Below are 22143 nucleotides of genomic sequence, written 5' to 3'. Positions count from 1 at the left end.
AATTCACTGTGACGTTAAATGTTTTCTAATGAATAATTACTGAATGGATATGCAGGGGGAATATGTGTAATGGATTGTAGACTGCATTTTAAAAACGTCTTTTTTGTCTCTGCTCCGTGGTATTTACAGGACAAAAACACTTGGCCTTTCTCAGAAGAAATGAGGGCTATGGGGAGGGAGGGGGCTAAGGAGGGGTGGGGTGCTAAGGGCTTTGTGTCAATTAGATCCAATGGATTATCTTTTTTAATGTTTTTACAGAGAGTTGAGAATCAAAGGACTTCTGCTTCCAAAAGGGGGGAAGAGAGAGAGAGAGAGAGAGAGAGAGGGGACACAAAACCAACAAAAGCAGTGAAAACCTTTGGTCCAAGTGTTCATGTTAAGAATGCAAAGGAGACTGGTGGAATTTTTCCCACTATATATGCCTCTTAAATGTGCCGCTGTTTTCTCCCGCTATTCCAACAGTGTGTTGTGTTGGTCAGTGTGTCAAAATTGAATTGAATTGTGTCAGCTATGAACTGTGGGCTGCTGGCCAACATCCCCATGTGCTCTGTAGCGATCATTAGCTTCTGTCTGCTCGTCTGCACAATCACAGGCTTTGCCTCAAAGCCACATAAGACCTCTAGACCCCTTATTCAATAGACATAACAGGGACCATGTTTGCGCTTTTTCTGCTGCTTTCTCAACCGAGTTCTCCCCTATGGTGCCACCTATTCACTCATCCAGACCCATTTATCAAAATACATGTCTGAGAATTTTGAATATCATTGTTAATTTATGAAGCAAATGAAAATCAGAATTTTGAAGGAAGGAATGAGGAATTCAATTATATTCATCAACCTAAATGGTTGAAAATCTGTAATCCAGAAAAAAGATATAGGAATATATAAATGATTCTGTAATTCAGCATAGAGCCTTTTAACGAGTTGGACCCCAGCATGCCTATCCTGGCGGAACATTCCAAAAATATCAGATCTACAAGCGCACAACATCTGCGTTGTGAGCTTGTAAATCGGTTATTTTGTGTAGAAAAAAGGTCTGTTTTGACTAAGAATAGAGTTAAAGGGTAAATTACTGGTTACTTTGGTAGTTTTTAGGCCTTGTAGTTACCTTTTTTAATATATTTTATATTGTATTAATAGTACACAGTGTAGATAGACAGGAAACAGAGAGAGAGAGATGGTGAGTGACATGCAGCAAAGGTTGTTGGGATCGGGATTCAAACCCACGACACACTGTCAGGCTGCATATGGTACGCGCTGGCCCTGGGCCGGGGACCACTAGGCCAGCAGGCACCCATGTAGTTACCTTTTTAACACTGTTGTGTTATTTGCTGCCAAGGGTCAGCTGGATATGGAAGGGGCCCTCATTGCCAGGGACCGAGTGGGCCTCCAAGACTTTGTCCTCCTAGATGAGACTACAGAGACGTCCTTCTTCAACAACCTTAAGAAACGCTTCAATGGAGACCTCATCTATGTGCGTCTGGGAAATGATCAATCAATTTGAAAATCACTATTTTTGGCATTGAACAATGCAGTACAGTAGCCTACATATGTTCAACCACTATTACAAACTCTCTTTTACTGTATTGATAGACCTATATTGGAACTCTGCTGGTGTCTGTAAACCCCTACAAAGAGCTGGATATCTACACTACGAAACAGATGGATCTCTACATGGGTGTGAACTTTTTTGAGCTTCCACCACATATGTGAGTGTGTATAGTGCATGTTAGATGCAGTATGTAGGCCTACTGTATACTGCATATTTCTGTGTGCATCATCATAATATAATAACTCGCTGTGTTCGCTAGGCTGTCCTGTGAATCACTTAGTTTGATTTGTTTTGTTTTGCAACAGCTACGCCCTCGCAGACACCGCCTACCACACCATGCTCACAGAGTTCAATAATCACTTCATCCTCATCTCGGGTGAGAGTGGGGCAGGGAAGACAGAGGCCTCAAAGAAGATTCTACAATACTATGCCGTCAGCTGTCCCAGTACCACTCTGCTTGATACAGTCAGGGACAGAATGCTAATGTCCAACCCTGTCTTAGAGGTCTGATTGTTGGCTTTACTTCTCATTCATTTAAGGACTAGACAGCATGCCATACTGTATACACTATACAGTACTTACCACTATGCCTCATGTATACATACTTCTCCCTTCAGGCTTTTGGCAACGCCAAAACACTGAAGAATGACAACTCAAGTCGGTTTGGGAAGTATATGGACATTCAGTTTGACGGACAGGTAAGGGTCAATAGTAGTTTGTAGTCCTATTGCCTAGTTGTAGTTTTTCCACATTAAGGCTAATTTATTGAAGATAAATGAAGATTTTGAGTTATGCTGCTACTCACAGGGGGATGCGGTAGGAGGTCATATCCTGAACTACCTGCTGGAGAAGTCCAGGGTGGTGCATCAGAATCATGGAGAAAGGAACTTCCACATATTCTACCAGCTGGTGGAAGGAGGAACGGATGACTTACTTCAACAGCTGGGCCTGGAGAGAGACTGCCAGCATTACTACTACCTGACACAAGTAGGTAGCAGATTACTATGAACACCTGCAAAACCTGTCCGTCAGTCAGGTCACGCCTCCATATTTGGTTGTGAGTCCATTACGCCTCGTGACACGTCACACCACCATATACAGTATGGCCGTCAGTCCATCACGCCTCGTGACACGCTCCATATGGCCGTCTCCATATATGAAGATCACGACACTGACCTCATCAAACCCTGGATAGCCATAGAGAAGACTGGATCATCACCTAGATCTGCATATGTCACTTTTAGATGCACGGTCAGGTACATACATACACAAAAACATGATCATAAAACATGGTAAAATCAATGAGCAATAAACACAGGGCAATCAATCAAAAGTGCATAGTGCAGTCAGTGTACTCAAAAGTGCCTAGTGCAGAGTAGGGAAGGTTATTGCACAATGCACATTCATAGTCACTTTGCAATCCTGACAGTCTGTGGGAAAAAACCTCAGCCTGCTTGTGCATGCTGGGAGGATCTTGTACCTCTTCACCCTTTTTGACGTATTGGGTGAAAAAAGTATTTTGTGGGCATGGGTGGGATCTTCAATTATCCTCAGGTTTTTTTTTAAGGCAGCGCTGGGTGTAGAGGTCCTCCACACTGGGCAGCGCACACCCAGTGATCTTCTCTGCAGTGCGGATGACCCTCCTCATTGCCTTGCGGTTCCTGTCCGTACAACTGCCATACCAGGATGTGAAGCTGCTCTGAACGGCTCTCTATGTGCCTCTGTAGAAGTCCCTGATGGTGTTGGGTCTGCAGGCCGAATTGCTTCAGGCGCCTGAGTCCATACAGGCGTTGTTGGGCCTTTTTTTACCACTACATGGCAGTCCCAGGTCAGGTCCTTCTCGATGTTCACCCCCAGGTATTTGAAGGTGTCCACCCTCTCCACCACTGAGCCATTGATGGTTGTAGCTCGTCCTTCTTCTTCCTGTAGTCCACAACAATCTCCTTGGTCTTTTTAACATTCAAGGAGTCCATACACCACTACTCCCACCACTGCCGTGTTGTCTGCAAACTTCACAATATGGTTTGATTCCTGTGTCGCAAAGCAGTCGTAGGTGTACAGGGAGTACAGGAGAGGGCAGAGGACATAGACCTGTGGTGCCCCAATGCTGAGAGGGTGGGGGGAAGCATGCACAGTATGAGTCCTTTAACCAGGCCCTCGAAGTGCTTGCTGACTATGGGAGTGAGAGCTTTGGTGGTGATGGTGCTGGTTTTAAAGCTGGTGGGGACGGGAAAGAGACTGGTTGAAAAATGAAAATGTCTCCGCTAGTTGGTAGGCACAAGCCTTCCATGTCCCGGGATACCATCTGGACCCGCCGCCTCTCGGGTTGATCCGCTTGAACAAGCGATATACATCAGCCCGTGTGATGGAGAGTGGGCGGTTCTGATCGGCACCAGAGATGGAGTGGGGGCATCAAAACAGTCCTGCAAGATCGCCTCTGATTGGTCAGACCAGCGGCGAACAGTCCTGTGAACCGGGGGCTCTCTTCAGTCTCTGCCTATAGGCAGGGAGCAAGAGCCCCATCTAAAAATATGTTGTTCCATCCCAGAAGCAAAGATTTGAGTTAAAAATGTTCGCTCTGAAAGAATATATTCAAGGATTTGGGCCACATTTTCACGATTTTTCAAAAATAGCAGATCTACAAGCTCATAGTGCGGCACCGAGTGCCACGCTATGAGCTTGTAGATCTGCTATTTTCCCAATAGCTAAAGTATAACATAATGCTTAAAACACCAAAAGGCGTTCCCACCCTGAATGGGTTAACACTGCTATGGACTCTGTTTCTGTGTTTCTGACAGGGGGAGTGTGCCACTGTGGCTTCCATCAATGACAAAAATGACTGGAAGACAGTCAAAAATGCACTGCAGGTCATTGACTTTGATGAGAGTAACATTAATGTAAGTTGAATACTAGCCGATGCTGTTGTGTGCTTTCAATATCTTTATGAAGGGGATTACTAATATTTATTTCTGTGCAGCAACTCTTTGGCGTCGCTGCAAGTGTTCTCCACTTAGGGAATGTTCAATTTGAGTGTGATAGCAAAGGCTATGCCACCTTGAACAACAATGCAGAGCTGGGTTGGGTCTCAACAGTAAGCCTACAGTATAAAGTCCTGTCATTTCTCAGATATTCAGTCATCATTACAAAATATTGTTCAGTGTTATTTTAAGAACATTTGTGTCATTTATCTCTCTAGCTACTAGGAGTTAATCCACAAATACTCCAAGAGGCACTAACATACAGGAAGATTGAAGCCAAAATAGACCAGGTGACAGTCTCTACAATTTTGCTAAAAGTGGTTCAAACTTCAAGCAGACATTCAGAGTCATTCATCATTTAAAACACATCTGTTGCCTCTTTGAACTGTAAAGGTCTTCAGCCCCTTCACAATAGACCATGCCATCTATGTCAGGGATGCCCTGGCCAAAGCAATTTATGGACGGACCTTCACCTGGCTGGTAAATAGGATCAATGAATCCCTGGAGAATAAGGTTAGGAGAATTAAAGGCTAATATATACTTTGACACACTCCAACCGATTTTTGTGAAGTTTAAATTACTGTAATTTTACTCTAACTGTAAATAGAATGTAATCTATATACGTATTGCCTGCCTCCATATGACCATCAATTGAGTCTTTTGGTGTCATTTTCTGTTAGGACCCCTCAAAGAAAACTGTTATAGGGCTCCTTGACATATATGGCTTTGAGGTTTTCTACGTAAACAGGTAGGTTACGGTTATGTCCACAATGCCATTGCCTCACATTCTGACCTGCACAGCCTTTATCAAGATTCTTCATTTACCCTGTTGGCCAAAATGTATTGCATTCTTCCTGACTTAATGAAGTGATATGCTTAACACTGTAGTGCTTAATACTGGGTGATATCCGTCTCGTGCACTTGAAATGTGTATATATCACCCAGTGTTATGCACTGCATCTGGCAGTCAGGAAGAATTCATAGAACTAGTTTAATCTTTAAATGCTTTTAGTTTAATGCTCACTATTCTGTTCTACTTATGACTAACCTAACCACACTGAAACTGAGATTTGCCCATTTGTCATTACTTGTTTCCATTCAGCTTTGAGCAGTTCTGTATAAATTACTGTAATGAGAAGCTGCAGCAGCTCTTCATCCAGCTGACACTCAAGGCTGAGCAAGAGGAGTATGAGGCTGAGGGTATTGAGGTAAAATTAACAACTGAATAAATGATAATTAGCTATTGGTTGTGTGCCATTTAGATGGCATGTTATGTAGACAGATGCCAGGGAATTTGTAAACCTGGCATCCTATAGTGTGCACAGTTTCAATGTAGTTACAGATTATTGATCTTTTTTATATTATACAGTTTAGACTGATAGGTTGCTTGGCTTACCTATGATCCTAGATTACTATTTATTTAATGACCTCACGTTTTCCTTTTGTAAGTCGCTCTGGATTTATAGTGTCTGCTATATGTCTTAATTGTAAATTGTGCATCATCCTTAACTGCTTCATTCTGTCATTTGCTTTGCTATGCTCCAGTGGGAGCCAGTGCAGTTCTTCAACAACAAGATCATCTGTGACCTTGTTGAAGAGAAGCACATAGGCATCATTTCAATACTGGTGTGTACTGAGTAAATGGAACGATGACTTTCATCCAGTGCAATAGTTCAAATGCTGAATACTAGCTCCATTTGGAACCTCATATGCACACTTTAGCTCCGAGAAGAGGTTTGTGTCAGGATATCCCTGCATGGGTAGAAATGGGGTTGAGCCAGTCCAAAAACAGTGGTGAATTTTCGCAGTATCATTTTCAAAAAGTAAAGGTATCAGAACCGAGCTACAGATGATAAACTTAAGACAGGCATGTACATTTTGAAGACCGGGTTGAAACAAACGCTTAACTCAGGCTTAAATAAAAATGTAGTCCAGTCAACCCCTGTCCGCCCCCTGTCTTCCGTAAGATTGCATTTGGAAAACATGGTACTGGCTGATTTCATAAGCTTTGTAAGCGGTTGTTTCACCCCGTCTAAAAATGTTACGTGCCTGTCCTAAGTTTATCATCTGTAGCTAGCCAGAAATACCTTTGTTTTGGAAACAATACTGCGAAAAGGGTTTTTACGAATGTTTTTGGACGGCTCAACCCCCGTTCTACCGATGCAGGGATATCCTGACACGGAACCTCTTCTCGGAGCTAAAGCGTGTACACGAGGTTCCAAATGGAGCTGACTGAATACATCATTTGTGTGAAAGCAATGATTAAAAACACGCACGCACACACACACACACACAGTTTGAAATTGTTCAGTGTTGGTAATTTTTAGACCTATATACTGTAGGATGAGGAGTGTCTCAGGCCAGGAAGTGCGACAGACCTCACCTTTCTGGAGAGACTGGAGGAGAAGATGGGCAGTCACCCTCACTTTGTCACGTGAGTAGAATATTCTACTTCCAGTAAGACGCCTAAGGTGCACCATCCGCCTCGGTGACGGCAGACTGCTGGGCGAGCGCTGGCGCTTTGGCATGGGGGTCAGATCAACATGGAATTAATTCTGTATTGGCTAAGTGGCCATATAAAGAGCATGCCTTGAGTTTATAGGGTTTGGTGAGGTCAGATCAACTTATGGAATGTCAGAACAGGTCAGCTCCATATATGGAGATCTAAGAGTGATAGCGGGGACATTCTCTTGAGTGTACAGGGTTTGATGAGGGCCGGGCCTTAATTTTCGGGCCTCTTGAGAACTCTAGTTTTCGCCGGCTGCCGGGCGCGGCTGCACTAATAACTTTGGGGCAGGCCCATCCAGAGTTTGAATGGACAAGTATCAGTCAAAAGGGAGACATCAAAGAGGAAGGATGGATGGGGAAGGATCAACATATGGAATGTCAGAACAGGTTCTGACATATCTAAGGGTTTGAGGTCAAATGTAGAGTTGCTGGCCAATATTGATGACATCAGGGATCTCCATATATGGGCTTGCAGCAGCAGGTCACATTTACTATGACATCCCTGATGATGTCACGTGATGACGAGACCTGGGGGCATTATGGGGATATTGAGTGACTGAGAATTCCCATGTATGGGGATATTGAGTGACTGACGGGAAATGTACGATTTCATAGTAATTGCGACCTGTGGTCACAATAAACTATACAATTAAAAAAGGACATGCTCTATCCATCAGAGATCCTTCAGAAAGGTATATTTCGCTGAAAGGCCAAAAAGTTATATTATTATACTAGTTCATACCATATAATTTTTTTAATGTTTGTTAACCTGTGTTGTACATTTGGCCATCTACCAATTACATTAGTTAAATACAATGCCCATCTCAGTACAACCACGTAATTCAAAACTTGAGATCCTCTTAGCTCTCAGGTCCAGATCTGTAATCATTCTGCTGACTGATGGCTTGTCTCACACACAGTGTGCTGACAGTAGGACTCTGTCCTTAATGCTTCTCACTCTTCATCCCTCCATTCTCTATCAACCCCATTGACTGCAGGCACAAGCTGGCTGACAAGATGACACGTAAGACTCTGGAGAGGGGAGACTTCCGTCTCCTGCATTACGCTGGGGAGGTCACCTACTGCGTTGTGGGTAAAAGAAACCTCAATCTCAGGCCCTGTTGCTTGGTCCTTAACCTGCTGTATTTCTAATAGTGTAGATAGCAGGTCTACAAGCTCACAACGTGTCACTGTGAGCTTGTGAGCTTCTGCTGTTTTCACTTGATTTTTTATTATTATTATTTTTAAATGCTTTGATACGTTTTACCTACATTCCCAAAATAGCGATGCCAGGTTCAAAGTGGTTAAACATCAACAAGGCTTTGTTTCACTGACAGATAGCTACTCATGTCCTAAATTATTTCTTTTTTTCAAACCACCGTCTAGGTTTCCTGGACAAAAACAATGATCTGTTGTATAGAAACATAAAAGAAGTAAGTTCTGTCTACTACTGTGAGGAATGGGAGTCGAGAGTGTATTCCTTTCAATTGGTTCCTTAATTATTAAGCATCTTGTAGACTTAGTGTAAATAATACAGGAGGGGAATGCATTAAGTATCAACTTAATATAATTTGTTTGTACCGTTTGTGTGTGACAGGGAGAGTGTGTGTGTGTGTGTGTGTGTGTGTGTGTGTGTGTGTGTGATTGTGTGTGAGTGTGTGTGTGTGTGTGTGTGTGTGTGTGTGTGTGTGTGTGTGTGTGTGTGTGATTGTGTGAGTGTGTGTGTGTGTGTGTGTGTGTGTGTGTGTGTGTGTGTGTGTGTGTGTGTGTGTGTGTGTGTGTGTGTGTGTGTGTGTGCATGCATGCATTAATTTGTGTCTTGCCAGTATTGTCCGAGTTCCTGCATGTTATATGTCTGATAACCTCTGTGTGTGTCAACCCACCTTTCTGTAGCTATTGTGTCAATCTAAGAATGGCATAGTGAGAGAATGCTTCTCTACCATGGATACAGAGAGCAGGAGAAGACCAGAAACAGTGAGCACTCATGCAGCAACTACATCCTCATAATCACTGATAGTGTGATAAGACTGCAATAATGCCACACAGAATTCTGAACCATACACTGTAAAAGCCGAGTGTACAAATGTAACTAAATGGGTCAATTTGGTTACGTTTGTAATATACTCTCAGAGTTACACATGGATAAATTAACACTTAACACTTTTACTGTGTATATTATAACTTTGACAGGCATCACATTTTTCTTTGTCAATATTTACGGTCCTTTTTTTACCGTGAAAAAAAGAGGAAGTAGCCTACAGTCTCTCCCTGTCACAGTCAGTCTTGTGTAAACTGTATTTGACAGATACTTTTAGGGATTTTAACCCCCAGTCTGTGTTTGCAGGTGGCGACCCAGTTTAAGAGCAGTCTGCTGAAGCTGACAGAGATCCTGATGGCTAAGGAGGCCTGGTACGTTCGCTGTCTAAAGTCCAACGAGACCAAGCAGCCAGGTACTGCACCATGGGAGCTGGAATGTTAAACCATATACAGTACGTAGCTACAGGTTGGAGGCCCTTTAAACTGATATGTTTCTATATCACTTTCTGTTTCTGTTTATCTCACTCTCACACACACACACACACACACACACACACACACACACACACACACACACACACACACACACACACACACACACACACACACACACACACACACACACACACACAGGACGGTTAGATGAGACACTAATTAGGCACCAAGTGAAGTATCTGGGACTGATGGAGCATCTCCGAGTCAGGCGTGCTGGCTTCGCTTATCGACGCAAATATGAGACCTTCTTAAAGAGGTATGTGAAACTTTAGTGCAAATGTGATGTGGACATGATGTTCTTGTCCAGTTGATTTAGTCAGGCATTGATTTGTGGGGGGTTCTGTCGGGACCCACAGGTACAAACCGCTCTGTCCCGCCACATGGCCACATTGGAGAGGACTACCAGCTGACGGAGTGGAGGTCCTGGTTCAGCATCTGGGCTACTTGGACACTGAGTACAAAATGGGACGGTGAGAGAAGCTCCTCCAAACTACAGTATGAACGTCTATGCAAATACATATTCAAATGCATGTGATAGTAACCATCCTCTTTTTGCTTTTGATATAGGACCAAAATATTTATTCGTCATGCTAGGACACTTTTTGCCACAGAGGATGCTTTTGAAAGATGTAAACATGAGCTGGGTGAGTGCAAATCAACTGCAAAAATCTTTCAGTTTATTATATTTACTGTGATTGTAATACCAGACCCTGAAATTGCAGCGACACGGCTCCAGGCCAAGTATAAAGGATACAAGGCAAAAGGGGAATTCCGAAAACAGAAAGAAGCTGGTAAATGACTAAATGCTACGCATAGATTCTACCACTATATGGCAAATTATTCTGTGTATCTTGTGTCTTTTTAGTACAGTACAAATTACATGTATTCTATAATATTCACTATTCCTTAGCCACTAAGATTGAGAATTGTTGGAGAGGAGCACAGGCTAGGAAGGAGAGAGAAAAGAGAGCCTGGGCTGTCAAAGTCATCAAGCAGTAAGTGCACTGAAAAGATTGTTAATTTAATCTAAAAACCCATAAGGTCATTTGAGATCAGAGATCTCTTTTTCAAACATTGTGAGAGGAGGACAGGTTCGATATTGATATTGCACAGGTTTTCAATCATTAATACACTTTAACTATCACTTCAGATTTATCAAAGGATACATGACCAGAGGACAAGCAAAACCCGAAGACAACTCTGAATATCTGGCCTTTGTGAGACAGAATTATCTGAACAGACTGAAACAAAAACTGCCAAAAACTGTTCTTGATAAAACCTCCTGGGAATCCCCTCCGCCTGTTTTAACAGAGGTACAGATATTGATATGAGATTAATTTCAGTTCACTTGTAATAACAAATTGACACTTTATTTTTCATTGTGTTGTTAACTTTGGATTATTTCTTATTTCCTCACCTAGTCTTCAGCATTGCTGCGTGCTCTCCACTCTCGCACCATGGTGAGGAAGTATGTGAGAGGAATTACACCTCAGAGAAAAGCACAGGTAATACTGTAGCCTAATCTGTAGAATCACTGTTAGTAATTATTATAGAAAACCGTGGTGGAAAGTAAGTATAAGTACAATTACTCAAGTACTGACTTTACTTAAAATTTACTTTACATGAGTATTTCCATTCTTTGATACATTTCTACTCCACTACATCTCACAGGCAACTTAGTATTGTATTTTTACTTCACTACAATTACGACAGCTTTAGTGCTTTGTGTTTTGTATTTTTAATCCAGGCTTTCGAGGCACCCCCACGCTGGAGCCCTAGTAACGTGTGTGCCACTTTTCCCCCCAGTCCGAGTTACTTTGGCTATTCAAAAAATTAGCCTATCTACAACCTTACAATGTGTCATGCAACTTGTTTGAGCTTGTAGTTTTTACTCAGGTCAACATTTTTTACAGTATTTATGATATTGCTATACTTTTACTATTACTTACTACTTTTAAGTAAAGCTCAGTACTTCCACCACTGATAGAATATAAACACATTTTTGTTCTATTGCAAGGATCATTACAACATTTTGAGATGTGATTTCCTTTATATTTCATAATTATATTACTTCATCATCATCATTTCAGCTTCAACTGAAGAGCATTACAAGTACCGTCTTCAAGGGTAACAAGGAGAGCTATCCAGCAAGTGTTGCTCAGCCATTTGTGGACACTAGAATCAGTACGTGCTGCATTTTTATCCAATATCCACGCATGCACGCGCGCGAACACACACGCAATTATTTTGTGTTTTCTATTTCATTTTATTGCATTCCATATTTTTAGGTGAACAAGATATAGACCCAAGAGTCCTACAGATGATTCGGAATGAGCGTATCAAGGTAGATCAGAGATTCACATTTTACCTTTGATTGTTTAGAATAGATTAACCCAGTGTTTCTCAAAGTGAGGTACAAATGGACACAAATGCACCCTCAGAGTTATGGGGGTCCTTGAAATGAAAAGGTTTTAGAACCACTTCTGCTATTGATGGGTTAATTACATCAGGGGTTTTCAACCCTTTTCATACCAAGGCCCATTAGTCTATCGGCATTTGAGCCTTTGATGAGAGTCCATGCTGTATTGATGTAGTATCATAGGAGAGATAACAGGCAAACGTTCAAACGATCTAAATAAAAAATGAAAAACCTTCTCTCTAAATGTGGCGACTTCTTGTAAATTAAGTAATACAGATAATTTAACTCTTGAGAGCGTAGAATGAAACCAAATGGACCCAGGTGGGTCCATTTGGTTTCCAACTCTCCATTTAGGACCGGGGACCACCAATGGGTTACATGGATAATGCAAGGACCGAAATTAACATTGCATCAAATACAACTGCGTGCTTTGAACTGTGTGTTTCTGCAGTACAGTGTCCCAGTGATAAAGTATGACAGGAATGGATTCAAACCACGCCCGCGACAGCTCATCCTCACTCAGACAGCTGCTTACGTGATAGATGATGCCAAGGTCAAACAGAGAATCCTGTACACCTCTCTCAAAGGTTAATCAAATATCAAGGTCGTTTATCATACAGTAAAATCCCTGTGTTAACTTAAAAGGCATATTTCACTTAAAAATAAAATAAACATTTTTTTTTCATTGTTTTTAATGTTTATTTTTTTTAAAGTAAAATATCCCTTTAACTCAGAAGATTGTACAAATGGAATCAAATGGACCTGTAAAAGTAAATTTGGTTACGGGTCCATTTGTTTCCATTTGTACACTCCTCTGAGTTAGATGACGGATTTTACTGCGCAGTTGTATCAAGCATTTTTTATGTTGTGCTGAAACATGTGTTTTTCACTCAATTCAGGGGTTTCAGTGAGCAACCTGAGTGATGACATCATTGTATTCCACATAACATGTGAAGACCCTAAACAGAAGGTATCTACTATAACACACTGTATAGTTTCAGGGTGGCATTGACATTTTAATAATGAGAAAAGAAAAGTCTAGTTTAAGTGAATATTTTGGTAAAGAGAAATAATATACCTACTTTTACATATGATGTTACTCACAGTAATGTTACAGTACCATTCTAAGATGCTGCACAAAGTGCCAAAGCCAGCATGAAATTGCAAATGTTTTCCTTCAGTTGAAATACATATTTGAGCCAAATGTGTTCTCGACATAAGAACATTTTCTACAACAAAACATTAATAACTATGGAATATTTCAAACAATTGTATTTGTCTTTGTTTCAGGGGGACCTTGTAATGCAGTGTGACCACCTGTTTGAGTTTCTGACCAAACTCAGTGTAATTGCTAACAAACAGAATGCCATCAAAGTGGTTCAGGGCAGGTGAGTCTATACATGGATGTCAGATAATCAGATTCAACCACATTAACCACTGTTGTTCACACCGCTACTCCGGTCACGTCCAAGCAAGCACCACAGATGTAACCAAAGCTATACAACTCTTAAACCATGCACCATATGTGCATAATTAGCTGTCATTACATCTGCTGCTATTTTCACTGCCCCATCCCACTACTGTTTTAACCATGCATACTGTATATTATGCACCATACTGTATATTCACACTGCTATGCTTATATCTGATCTCCTTATCTGTTGTTTTCTTTCTCTATCTTTCCACCTTTCTTGAAACTGCAATGATAGAGCTTGTACGACAAATACTTTCACCCACTTCTTTCTACACCTGCAAACCTTCTGACAATAACATTGAGTTGATTAATCCTGGTGTCACAATCTTTCAAAAACGCTAAATCTGTTTCTTTTGACTCTTAACTTGTGAAAATACTTGAGCCGATTTACAAGCTCACAACGTTGCGATGCAATGCGTTGTGATGAGCTTCCTGATTAGCTACAGAAAAGTATATACTAGTGGCCAAGTACACTGACTTGAAATGTGTTTTTTTGCATTAATTCTCAGCATCAAGATTGAAATTCAGGCAGGGAAAGAGTGTGCTGTGGACTTCAGCACTGGCCAGGAACCCATGGCATACAAGGCCAAGAACGGGCACCTGATGGTGGTGAGTAATATTCTGTTAATGCTGGCTTTGTGTCCTGGGTGATATATGGTTTATGGAGTTACATTGTGCTTCAATTTAACATTTTTGTGATGAAATGCAAAAGAATAAATAAATTTGTCTTTGTTGCTACAGGTGTCCACTCGGACCAGGGTGCGGTGACCCATGCAGGGTTGAAACCCAGACACATAAGAAGCCCTGCATATTTCATCAGGGCTGGGGAGACCCCTACGGGGCATAGTCATGCTCACAGGATTCACAGCTGACCAGAAACGTCAGCAACACTCAAGACCCTGAATGAGCCTTTTATTTATTCCTCAGTAATACCAGGATACCTCACAATAATCTGATTGGGCAATAAGTCCCAAACATCTATCATACGTTTCTATTAGAAGGCAGTGGTGGAAGAAGTACTCCGATATTTTTACTTAAGATTAGCTATACCACAATGTAGAAATGATGTAAGGCCTGTAATTAAAAGAAAGTTACTCGAGCAAAAGTACAAATATTGGCATCAATTACAGCATAAAAATAAAAGTACTAATACGTTTCAAAAAGAGCAGATCTACAAGGCTATTTTCAAATACAATTTTGACTTTTCAAATAGCCAAAATATAAACTAGGGCTTAACTGTAAGCCATAAAGTATAAAAAACGGAAATACTCAAGTAAAGTAAAAGTGCCTCAAAATTGTACATCAAGCACAGTACATGTACTTTCCACCAACTAAATGTTCAGATTCAGCTAGTTAGAAAAGAAGAAACAGCTAGTTAGAAAAGAAGGATACACTTCATGCCAGGTCTGGTGCTATTTGCTTCAGGTAAAAGCAAAACATTGCATTACTACTCTTTGAAAGCACATCTGTATGGAAGTACTGGGTCACTGGGTGGTATTCTTACACAATAACATCCCCAGCATGAGTTTTAACTTATTTAACTTTGAGTGTCAAATGTCCATTTGGTTACATTCCTACACTCCAGATTAGAAACGGATACATTACAGTGGGGATTTTACTGTGCATGTTAAGAATCACAAAGCATTTCAAGAATTTGAATTTGCTAGATTTACTGCAGAACAATGAAGCCATATGTATCATAATTTTGTATGTTTACTTATGAATGGGTATTTGCAAATTAAAACAAGCAAAAATATATTTGTAGAAATTTATTTGATTATGTATAAATATATTGTAAAACATACATATGTTCACATCTGTACAGTAGACCTACAAGTATTGTGACTGTTAAAAGAGACATAATTCAAACCTATTGTGTGCAAACGGGACATTCTTTGATGAATGCTATGGTGACGGACAGGTCTAATTTCCCTGTTAAAAGCTTGTACAAGACAGGGATCCCCTCCCTACTAGGTCTCTAGTTTCAGCCATTCATTTCAACATCAGCATCCATCACTCAGTCCACCCGGTACACTTAACACCTCAGGTCACAGCTCAAGTTCTGTCCTTTTAAAATGATCACTTTAGTGGAATGAAAGGACACTGGCTTAACAGGAAATCTGATCAAAGGGAAGGAATGGTATGGTGCAGTTAGTTTTCTGAAATGTTGCATCCACCCATGATATCTTAACTGTATCAAATGTTGCATCCACCCATGATATCTTAACTGTATCAAAAGTATCGCATAGATGTAGCCGTGTGATGAAGTGTAAACTAAAGACTTCTGAGCTTCTGCATATCAACAGTGAGCAAAGTACATTGATAGAAAGTTGTGACTAACATACATATAATAAAACAAAGTCTATCAGAGAACATAACAGACACATACCAGCTGACAAGCAGCAACACCCTCAAAAAGGAAGAAAAAACACTTTACCACTTCAAACTAAGGTACTGTATGACCCATCTCCACTCAGCATTAGACCCCAGAAAAATGCTGATCAAGATGAGAGTGGTAGTGAAAGAGAGAGGTGCTGGGTTTCGTAAGGCACAAGCATGCTCCAAAAAATGTCCAGGGTCAGAGACACAGGGCTGACAGGTCGGGCAACTCATGGTGGGAGAAGGAAGGTCACTGGTGGTGGTGTGTGCGGTCGTCAGGTCGTTTTATATGAATCCTACGGACTCTCTCGATGCGCTCCCGCTCCTCATCCTCATCCAGGTGGTGGGAGCGTCCTGCAGCGCCTCCTGTGGCCTCAAGTAGGGCATTGTCTGGGCCCTTCCCACCTTGAGACTCATAAAGGAGGATGTTGAGTGTCTCCTCATAGATTCGTGCCTCAGGGAACTCCACCTAGAGCAAGGTATGAAGCGAGAAATTAAGAACTGAATATTTACCTGGAATTTATATAAAAGAGAACGAGAGTTTTTTTTACCTTGGTCTGCTTTTTCTCTGTGGCGTAAACAATGGAGGTGCAACATACTTCAGCAATCTTGCGACCCTGTCCATAAAATGACCAGCAGCAGATCTCATCTCCAATCACATCTTTGATGAACAGTACACGGCCGTTAAACCGCAGTGACAGCTTGTCAAACAGCTCAATGTTCTTTAGCATGTTGTCATCGGAATTGCTGCAAAAGAGAGGGAAATATTTACAAGACAGTCACAGTAAAGATAAAGTGCAATGTTTATAGTTACTCAGTTACATGATAAGAAACAACTACAACAAACAAAAGTCTCACCTGGTGTATGAATATTTGTTGTTGCTTCTGTTATACAGGAGTTTGACAGTAGGCTGTGAAAAATAATTAAAGCGTTTGTGTGGAGTGGACACTGCCATGGTAATTATACTACACTAATATTTGTCATGAAAAACAGATAAACAAATCCTGCTTGGTCTGGTTTGATGTTTGAAACACTGGATGAGTCTGTGTCTCATAGTAATATTGGTTAGTTCTAACATTTATTAGATCATAGATGGGGTAGCCTTTATGTTTTATCACAAACATCTGGATTTGCCAGCCTTCCTATTACCACATGAGGCTTATTGTTATAATATTGACCTTTATTTTTTTTATAAATAATAATATCTATAGTAATTCTCAGTTTTTTCCCCCCTCCCTTTCCCTTTTTTATGAATGACAAAAATGATCTCTGTAGTGTATATACACATATCCCTTAGATTTATCACATTTATTTCCTATGTGTTTTGCTTGTGTCCTATGAGTTCACTGTCTTTGCTAGTACTACTCTATGTTGAGTGTGTGTTTGCATGGTGTGTGGGTAAGTAAGGGATCATCAACCCTAACAGTAAGTAAAAAGGCTTTACCTTATTAGAAGTTGCAATTAACCTCTGTTCTTCTTTAGATGATGTCACCAAAGGCACTTTGCAAAACGGCTCATAAGTGTCTTTGTTCTAAGAGGAGGAATCCCATGATTAATTCTAATAATTTCCTAAATGCATCACTGCACAACACACAATCACAAAACAATGACTGCATTGTATTGTATATTCCAGTGCAATGTACAGGCAGACTAATGTTGCCACCTGGTGGAAGATAATGGAACATATGCTTAACCACTTAAACCTATATGCTTAGTAAAACAAGTTACACTGTTACAACTACATGCATGGACCATTTGTTTTCGGTCTACACCAAATATCTTTGCCAAAAATAGCCTATCTACAAGCTCACGTGTTGCAATGAGATACGCTGTGAGGTTGTAGATCTTCTATTTTTGGTTAATGTTCCCCCCATAATATGGATGCTGGGGTTCAAGTGGTTAAAGGTTAAAGCAAAAGACCTCTATTGTGCTCTCTCACAGCCCAGGGGTTGTACCTGTAAGGCAGCTGTACATTCATCAGCCAGGCCTTGGACCAAATAATACTTGGCTTCGGCTAGCAGCTCCTCTGTTTCCCTTCTGCTGTCTGGAAGTGGCACAGCCCCATCTCTAAGGTAGTTCAGGATAGTGCCAAAGTGTTTCCCACATCGATCAATCAAGATCCATCCTGTGGATGAGAACAAGTGACCGACAGGTCAATGATTTTGAGTTAGTAGTAGCACATGCCTAATAATCACCCTATCCATTCTAGTTTGAAGTTTGAACATAAAAAAGAAAGCCACCAGAACGTACCTTCACTGTCTGTTAGTACCTCCATCCTTCCACTGAACATGGCCTTGAGCATGGTGTCCTGTTTGGTCAGCGTCTGCATTGTGGTGTAGTAGAGCGCCCCACCCACATTCAACTTCACATACTTGGAACTGGGACTGGAACCCTTGAAGGAAGTGGTCCGGGTTGTAGCTGCCGGCACCGCCGAGCTCACAACACTCTCTCCTGACATCTCTTCCTGTGATGAGAGGGGGGGATAACCAGAGGCGGAAGGGTGCCGTGTCATTAGTCCGACGGCTTATTGTTCTAACAGCGTGTTGGTGCGACTCGCGCATTACTAAACCCTGTCCCTAACCGCAGGCGGAAGCCACGTAGTCAGAGAGTGGGCACCTGAGAAGTCCGGGCAACTCAATGTAATATTTTTCCACACAACATGTAAAAAGAAAAAAAAAACATGCTTGCACAGTTGATATTTAGCCTAATATTTCAACAATTGCTAGTGTCTAGCAAGTCATTTGGCATAAACAATAAGTTGAAATCATGTATACTCTACACCAGTCAGTCTACACAAGTAAGACGCGCAAACGCGGGAAGCGAACGCAGCTCGTAAATTGCAATAACAATTAGAATAAATTACTTACTTTAAGGTTTTTTTTAAGTTAAGTTTTTTTAAATTAAATGTTTTTTGAAGTTATTTTTTTAGTGTGTGTATGTGTGCGTGCTTCTTTTTTAGGTTTTTTTTTTAAGTTAAGTTTTTTGTTAAGTTTTTCCTTTTTAAGTTTTTCCTTTTTAAGTTTTTTTTTTTAAGTTAATTTTTTTGTGTGTGTGCGTTTTTCCTTTAAGTTTTTTTTTTAAGTTAAGTTTTTTTTTAAGTTAATTTTTTTGTGTGTGCGTTTTTCCTTTTTACGTTTTTTGTTCAAGTTAAGTTTTTTTTAAGTTAAGTTTTTTTTTAAGTTAAGTTTTTTGTGTGTGTGCGTTTTTCCTTTTTAAGTATTTTTTTTAAGTTAAGTTTTTTTTTAAGTTAAGTTTTGTGTGTGTGCGTTTTTCCTTTTTAAGTATTTTTTTTAAGTTAAGTTTTTTTTTAAGTTAAGTTTTTTTTTAAGTTAATTTTTTTGTGTGTGTGTGTGCGTGCATGTGTGTGTGTGTTTTTGTGTGTGATACAGCTGCGCCCTCTGGTGGTGGGCGGGTGGTGTTACAGCGTGACACACACACACAGACACACAGACGTGATCTGCTGGGTCTCATCTGCTGGGTCTCATAGTAAATGCTCACTGCGTTCGCAATTATTTCAGACTGTTTCAAAAGCATACTATTATTCTCAACTTTATCACATTTTGGGGAAAAATTCACATTGAGGTGCCCAGACTTCTCAGGTGACCTGCCCACTCAATTCAATGGGCTTTATTGGCATGAGACACATGTTTACATTGCCAAAGCAAAAGTGGAAAAATACAATCTAAACAAAATAATGCATGTACAATTAAAGGGAATAGAAATTATGTGTAATGTGTCACAGTTAACACTTACAGTACAGTACACAGTGACAGGGCTTAAAGCAAAAAAAATCCCAAGACTGAAGGTGGTTGCACACTGGACGCGTTTTTCGGAAAACCGACGGAGAAACGCAGCAAAAAATCCGAAAAACACGCTCTGTGTGCATGGACCTTGAAAAAGATTTTTTGCAAATCTGCACTGATCTCATTAAATGACCCTTTGATTAATATTTATTAACAGTTTGCAGAATTACAGTACATTTCAAGCACAACTCAATACAAAGACTAACTGTGAGTGGACGACCCAATAAAGCATTACACTTGTTTACAAGAGGGTCCACCTTGTTCAATTCATCAAAACATTTAGAGAACGTGAGACTGAGAACGTTAAGCCCCGAGTACAGGAATAGTGTACAATACAGTACAGTAATAGTGTACAGTACAGTTATGTGGCTGTAACTCATTCTGGGGGTGGGTTCTACAAAGCAGACATCCCCATGATAGTCAATTTATGGAATGTCATGCCATTGACTTCTATGTGTGTTGTGTCACCAGGGGCCTAATGTATACTTAGCCCATCTCAGGACCCTCTGTAAAGTTTACTTTACATAGGGTCCCTTTGCATCTATCCCACGCAAAATGGTATACAGACGTACATACCCTCGGAAAAGGTCGTGCTGCGGCCTTTTGGTGGTGGTGAGATGTTTCAAAAGAAGCATATATCGGCTATAGCAGACAACGGAAACGTCAGCGAATTTTCATTTGGCGCAGAAGCCGTTAAGTATTTGTGGTGTAAACCACTGTGGTGTAAACCACTCCAACAACTGGCTTTGTTAGTTTACGTGTCCACGTGTTTGTTCGTACCAAAAAAATCACACCCGTGTGAACTGAGTGGTGTAAGGTTTTATATAGAATGATCAGCTGTGGTCTGACGTAATGTCTGACGTAATGAAATAAGGTAAGGTATTATGTAGCCTGATCAGCTCTGATCTGACGTAATGAAATCACACCCGGATGTGATTTCACAACTGGCTTTTTCTGTGCAGAGAAAATGACCATGGTTGCTACGGTCATCCAGTTCACCCGGGTGTGATTTAATTACGTCAGAAATTATTTTGAACATAGCAACCATGCTCATTTTTTTCTGCACACAAAAGCCAGTTGTAGGAGTGGTTTACACCACTCAAAAATGAGCATGGTTGCTATGGTCACTCAGGTGTGATTTCATTACGTCAGACATTACGTCAGAACACAGCTGATCAGGCTATATAATACCTTACACCACTCAGTTCACACGGGTGTGATCTTTGTTTGACCGTTTTAGCTGAGAGAGCAGATCAGAGGCAGGAACGTAGGGACGCGCAGCTAGCCAGCCCCGGTGCTGGAGGCGGTACAATGGGATGTCAATAAGGAAGTCAAGGAAGGAAGGAAGAGGGAATTTCACAGCAGCCAAAACGGTCAAACGTTGTCGCCTATAGCCGATATATGCTTCTTTTGAAACATCTCACCACCACCAAAAGGCCTTTTCCGAGGCTATGTACGTCTGTATACCATTTCGTATTTTAAGTAAACAAACTTTACAGAGGGTCCCAAGAGGGGCTAATGTATACTTTACCCACTTTGCCCAGGATGTTTACATGGGATCATCTAAATCAGTATTTTATATGTTCTAAGGATGCCAAAAATAGAGAAATAAAAAAGGGGGTGCATGTGGACCCCTTTGAGTACTAAATCATTTTCTGTAATGGTGGCCTCCAATAGGAGTAGGCTTAGCAGCACTAGAACATTACAAATGCCTTAATATTTATCTTTATGATGAATTGAAAATGGTGGACCCTGATGTAAACAAGTCTTGGGCTTTTCATAGTTTCGTCCACAAAGTAGCAGTTTTTGTATTGACTTGTGCTTTCGTTTGACATGTACCCATTCTACATACTGTGAAATAAAATGTTCAAATCAATCAATCAAAACACATGGACACTTATTAATTAGGTTAAAAACTAAATATTTCGCTTGGTTCCCCAATTTTACCCAATGCCTCCAACATTCACTTTTTTTCTGAAATCCCAATTATCTACCAAAAAGGCTATCGTGCATAACCGCCGTTCATGCCCTGTGTAATATTTGACCATAATGATGGTAATAATTAATGTAAATGACATCACTGTCAATCAAGTGATATAATTTTTCCATGGACAACGTAGCTAGCTAGCTAGCTAAACTTACTTATATTAGCATGCATTTGTCTAGCTCAATAGGAAGCAGGTCAAACAAAAAGGCAGCGCCATATTTAATTAGACAAACCACTAATGACCGTTCTGCCTATGTAACGTCATCGATGTATTCGTATTTGGCTAATCATTATGAAAGAAAAATGTATTTACCATAGAACCCGTAACAGACTCCGAAATCTGAGCTTGCTAACATTAGCCAATAGCCAGCTAACACCCACTTCCTTCCTGTCCAGCACTGCGCACTCCTAAACATGACGTCACCTTTCCTGTGCGCGTGCTCCTTAAAGGTACACTCAATAATAACATGCTGCACTGCCCTGTCTTTTATGTGTGGCCAGTTAAATAAAA

The 22143-nt window shown here is 40.8% G+C and overlaps 2 protein-coding genes across 2 annotated transcripts; one reads left to right on the top strand and one right to left on the bottom strand.

The window, feature by feature from the left end:
* The first annotated feature begins 1344 nt into the window (after window positions 1-1344).
* On the top strand, window positions 1345-15689 carry myo1ha (myosin IHa). Its single transcript, XM_079515858.1, has 31 exons — window positions 1345-1473; window positions 1593-1708; window positions 1857-2055; window positions 2169-2249; window positions 2359-2538; window positions 4350-4448; window positions 4529-4642; window positions 4748-4819; window positions 4923-5042; window positions 5210-5277; window positions 5632-5737; window positions 6075-6155; window positions 6872-6963; window positions 8036-8130; window positions 8424-8470; window positions 8931-9011; window positions 9382-9487; window positions 9708-9825; window positions 9926-10039; window positions 10137-10213; window positions 10292-10360; window positions 10480-10564; window positions 10720-10882; window positions 10991-11074; window positions 11660-11753; window positions 11858-11913; window positions 12440-12575; window positions 12888-12958; window positions 13279-13376; window positions 13972-14071; window positions 14204-15689. The coding sequence occupies exons 1-31, from the start codon at window positions 1351-1353 to the stop codon at window positions 14228-14230; spliced, it is 3072 nt and encodes a 1023-aa protein (XP_079371984.1). The 5' UTR covers window positions 1345-1350; the 3' UTR covers window positions 14231-15689.
* Window positions 15272-22091, bottom strand: kctd10 (potassium channel tetramerization domain containing 10). Its single transcript, XM_079515863.1, has 7 exons — window positions 21946-22091; window positions 18093-18306; window positions 17798-17967; window positions 17287-17373; window positions 16700-16752; window positions 16393-16588; window positions 15272-16310 (listed from the first exon to the last, which is right to left on the bottom strand). The coding sequence occupies exons 1-7, from the start codon at window positions 21946-21948 to the stop codon at window positions 16092-16094; spliced, it is 942 nt and encodes a 313-aa protein (XP_079371989.1). The 5' UTR covers window positions 21949-22091; the 3' UTR covers window positions 15272-16091.
* Window positions 22092-22143: the final 52 nt, after the last annotated feature.

This window comes from Electrona antarctica (assembly GCF_951216825.1).
Source record: "Electrona antarctica genome assembly, chromosome: 12".
Lineage (NCBI taxonomy): Eukaryota > Metazoa > Chordata > Actinopteri > Myctophiformes > Myctophidae > Electrona > Electrona antarctica.
The sequence above is the reverse complement of the archived record's forward strand: the minus strand, read 5'-3'. Positions and strand labels throughout refer to the sequence as shown.

Excerpts from the sequence above, each read along its gene's own strand:
- kctd10 (XM_079515863.1), bottom strand. Across the intron at positions 17,968-18,092 it reads GGTACTAACAGACAGTGAAG|GATGGATCTTGATTGATCGA; the intron begins GTACGTTCTGGT and ends TCTCATCCACAG. Across the intron at positions 17,374-17,797 it reads AATGTACAGCTGCCTTACAG|AACAAAGACACTTATGAGCC; the intron begins GTACAACCCCTG and ends TCCTCCTCTTAG.
- myo1ha (XM_079515858.1), top strand. The coding sequence starts at position 1,351 with ATGGAAGGGGCCCTCATTGCCAGGGACCGAGTGGGCCTCCAAGACTTT. Across the intron at positions 4,820-4,922 it reads TTGAAGCCAAAATAGACCAG|GTCTTCAGCCCCTTCACAAT; the intron begins GTGACAGTCTCT and ends TGAACTGTAAAG. Across the intron at positions 9,012-9,381 it reads GCAGGAGAAGACCAGAAACA|GTGGCGACCCAGTTTAAGAG; the intron begins GTGAGCACTCAT and ends CTGTGTTTGCAG.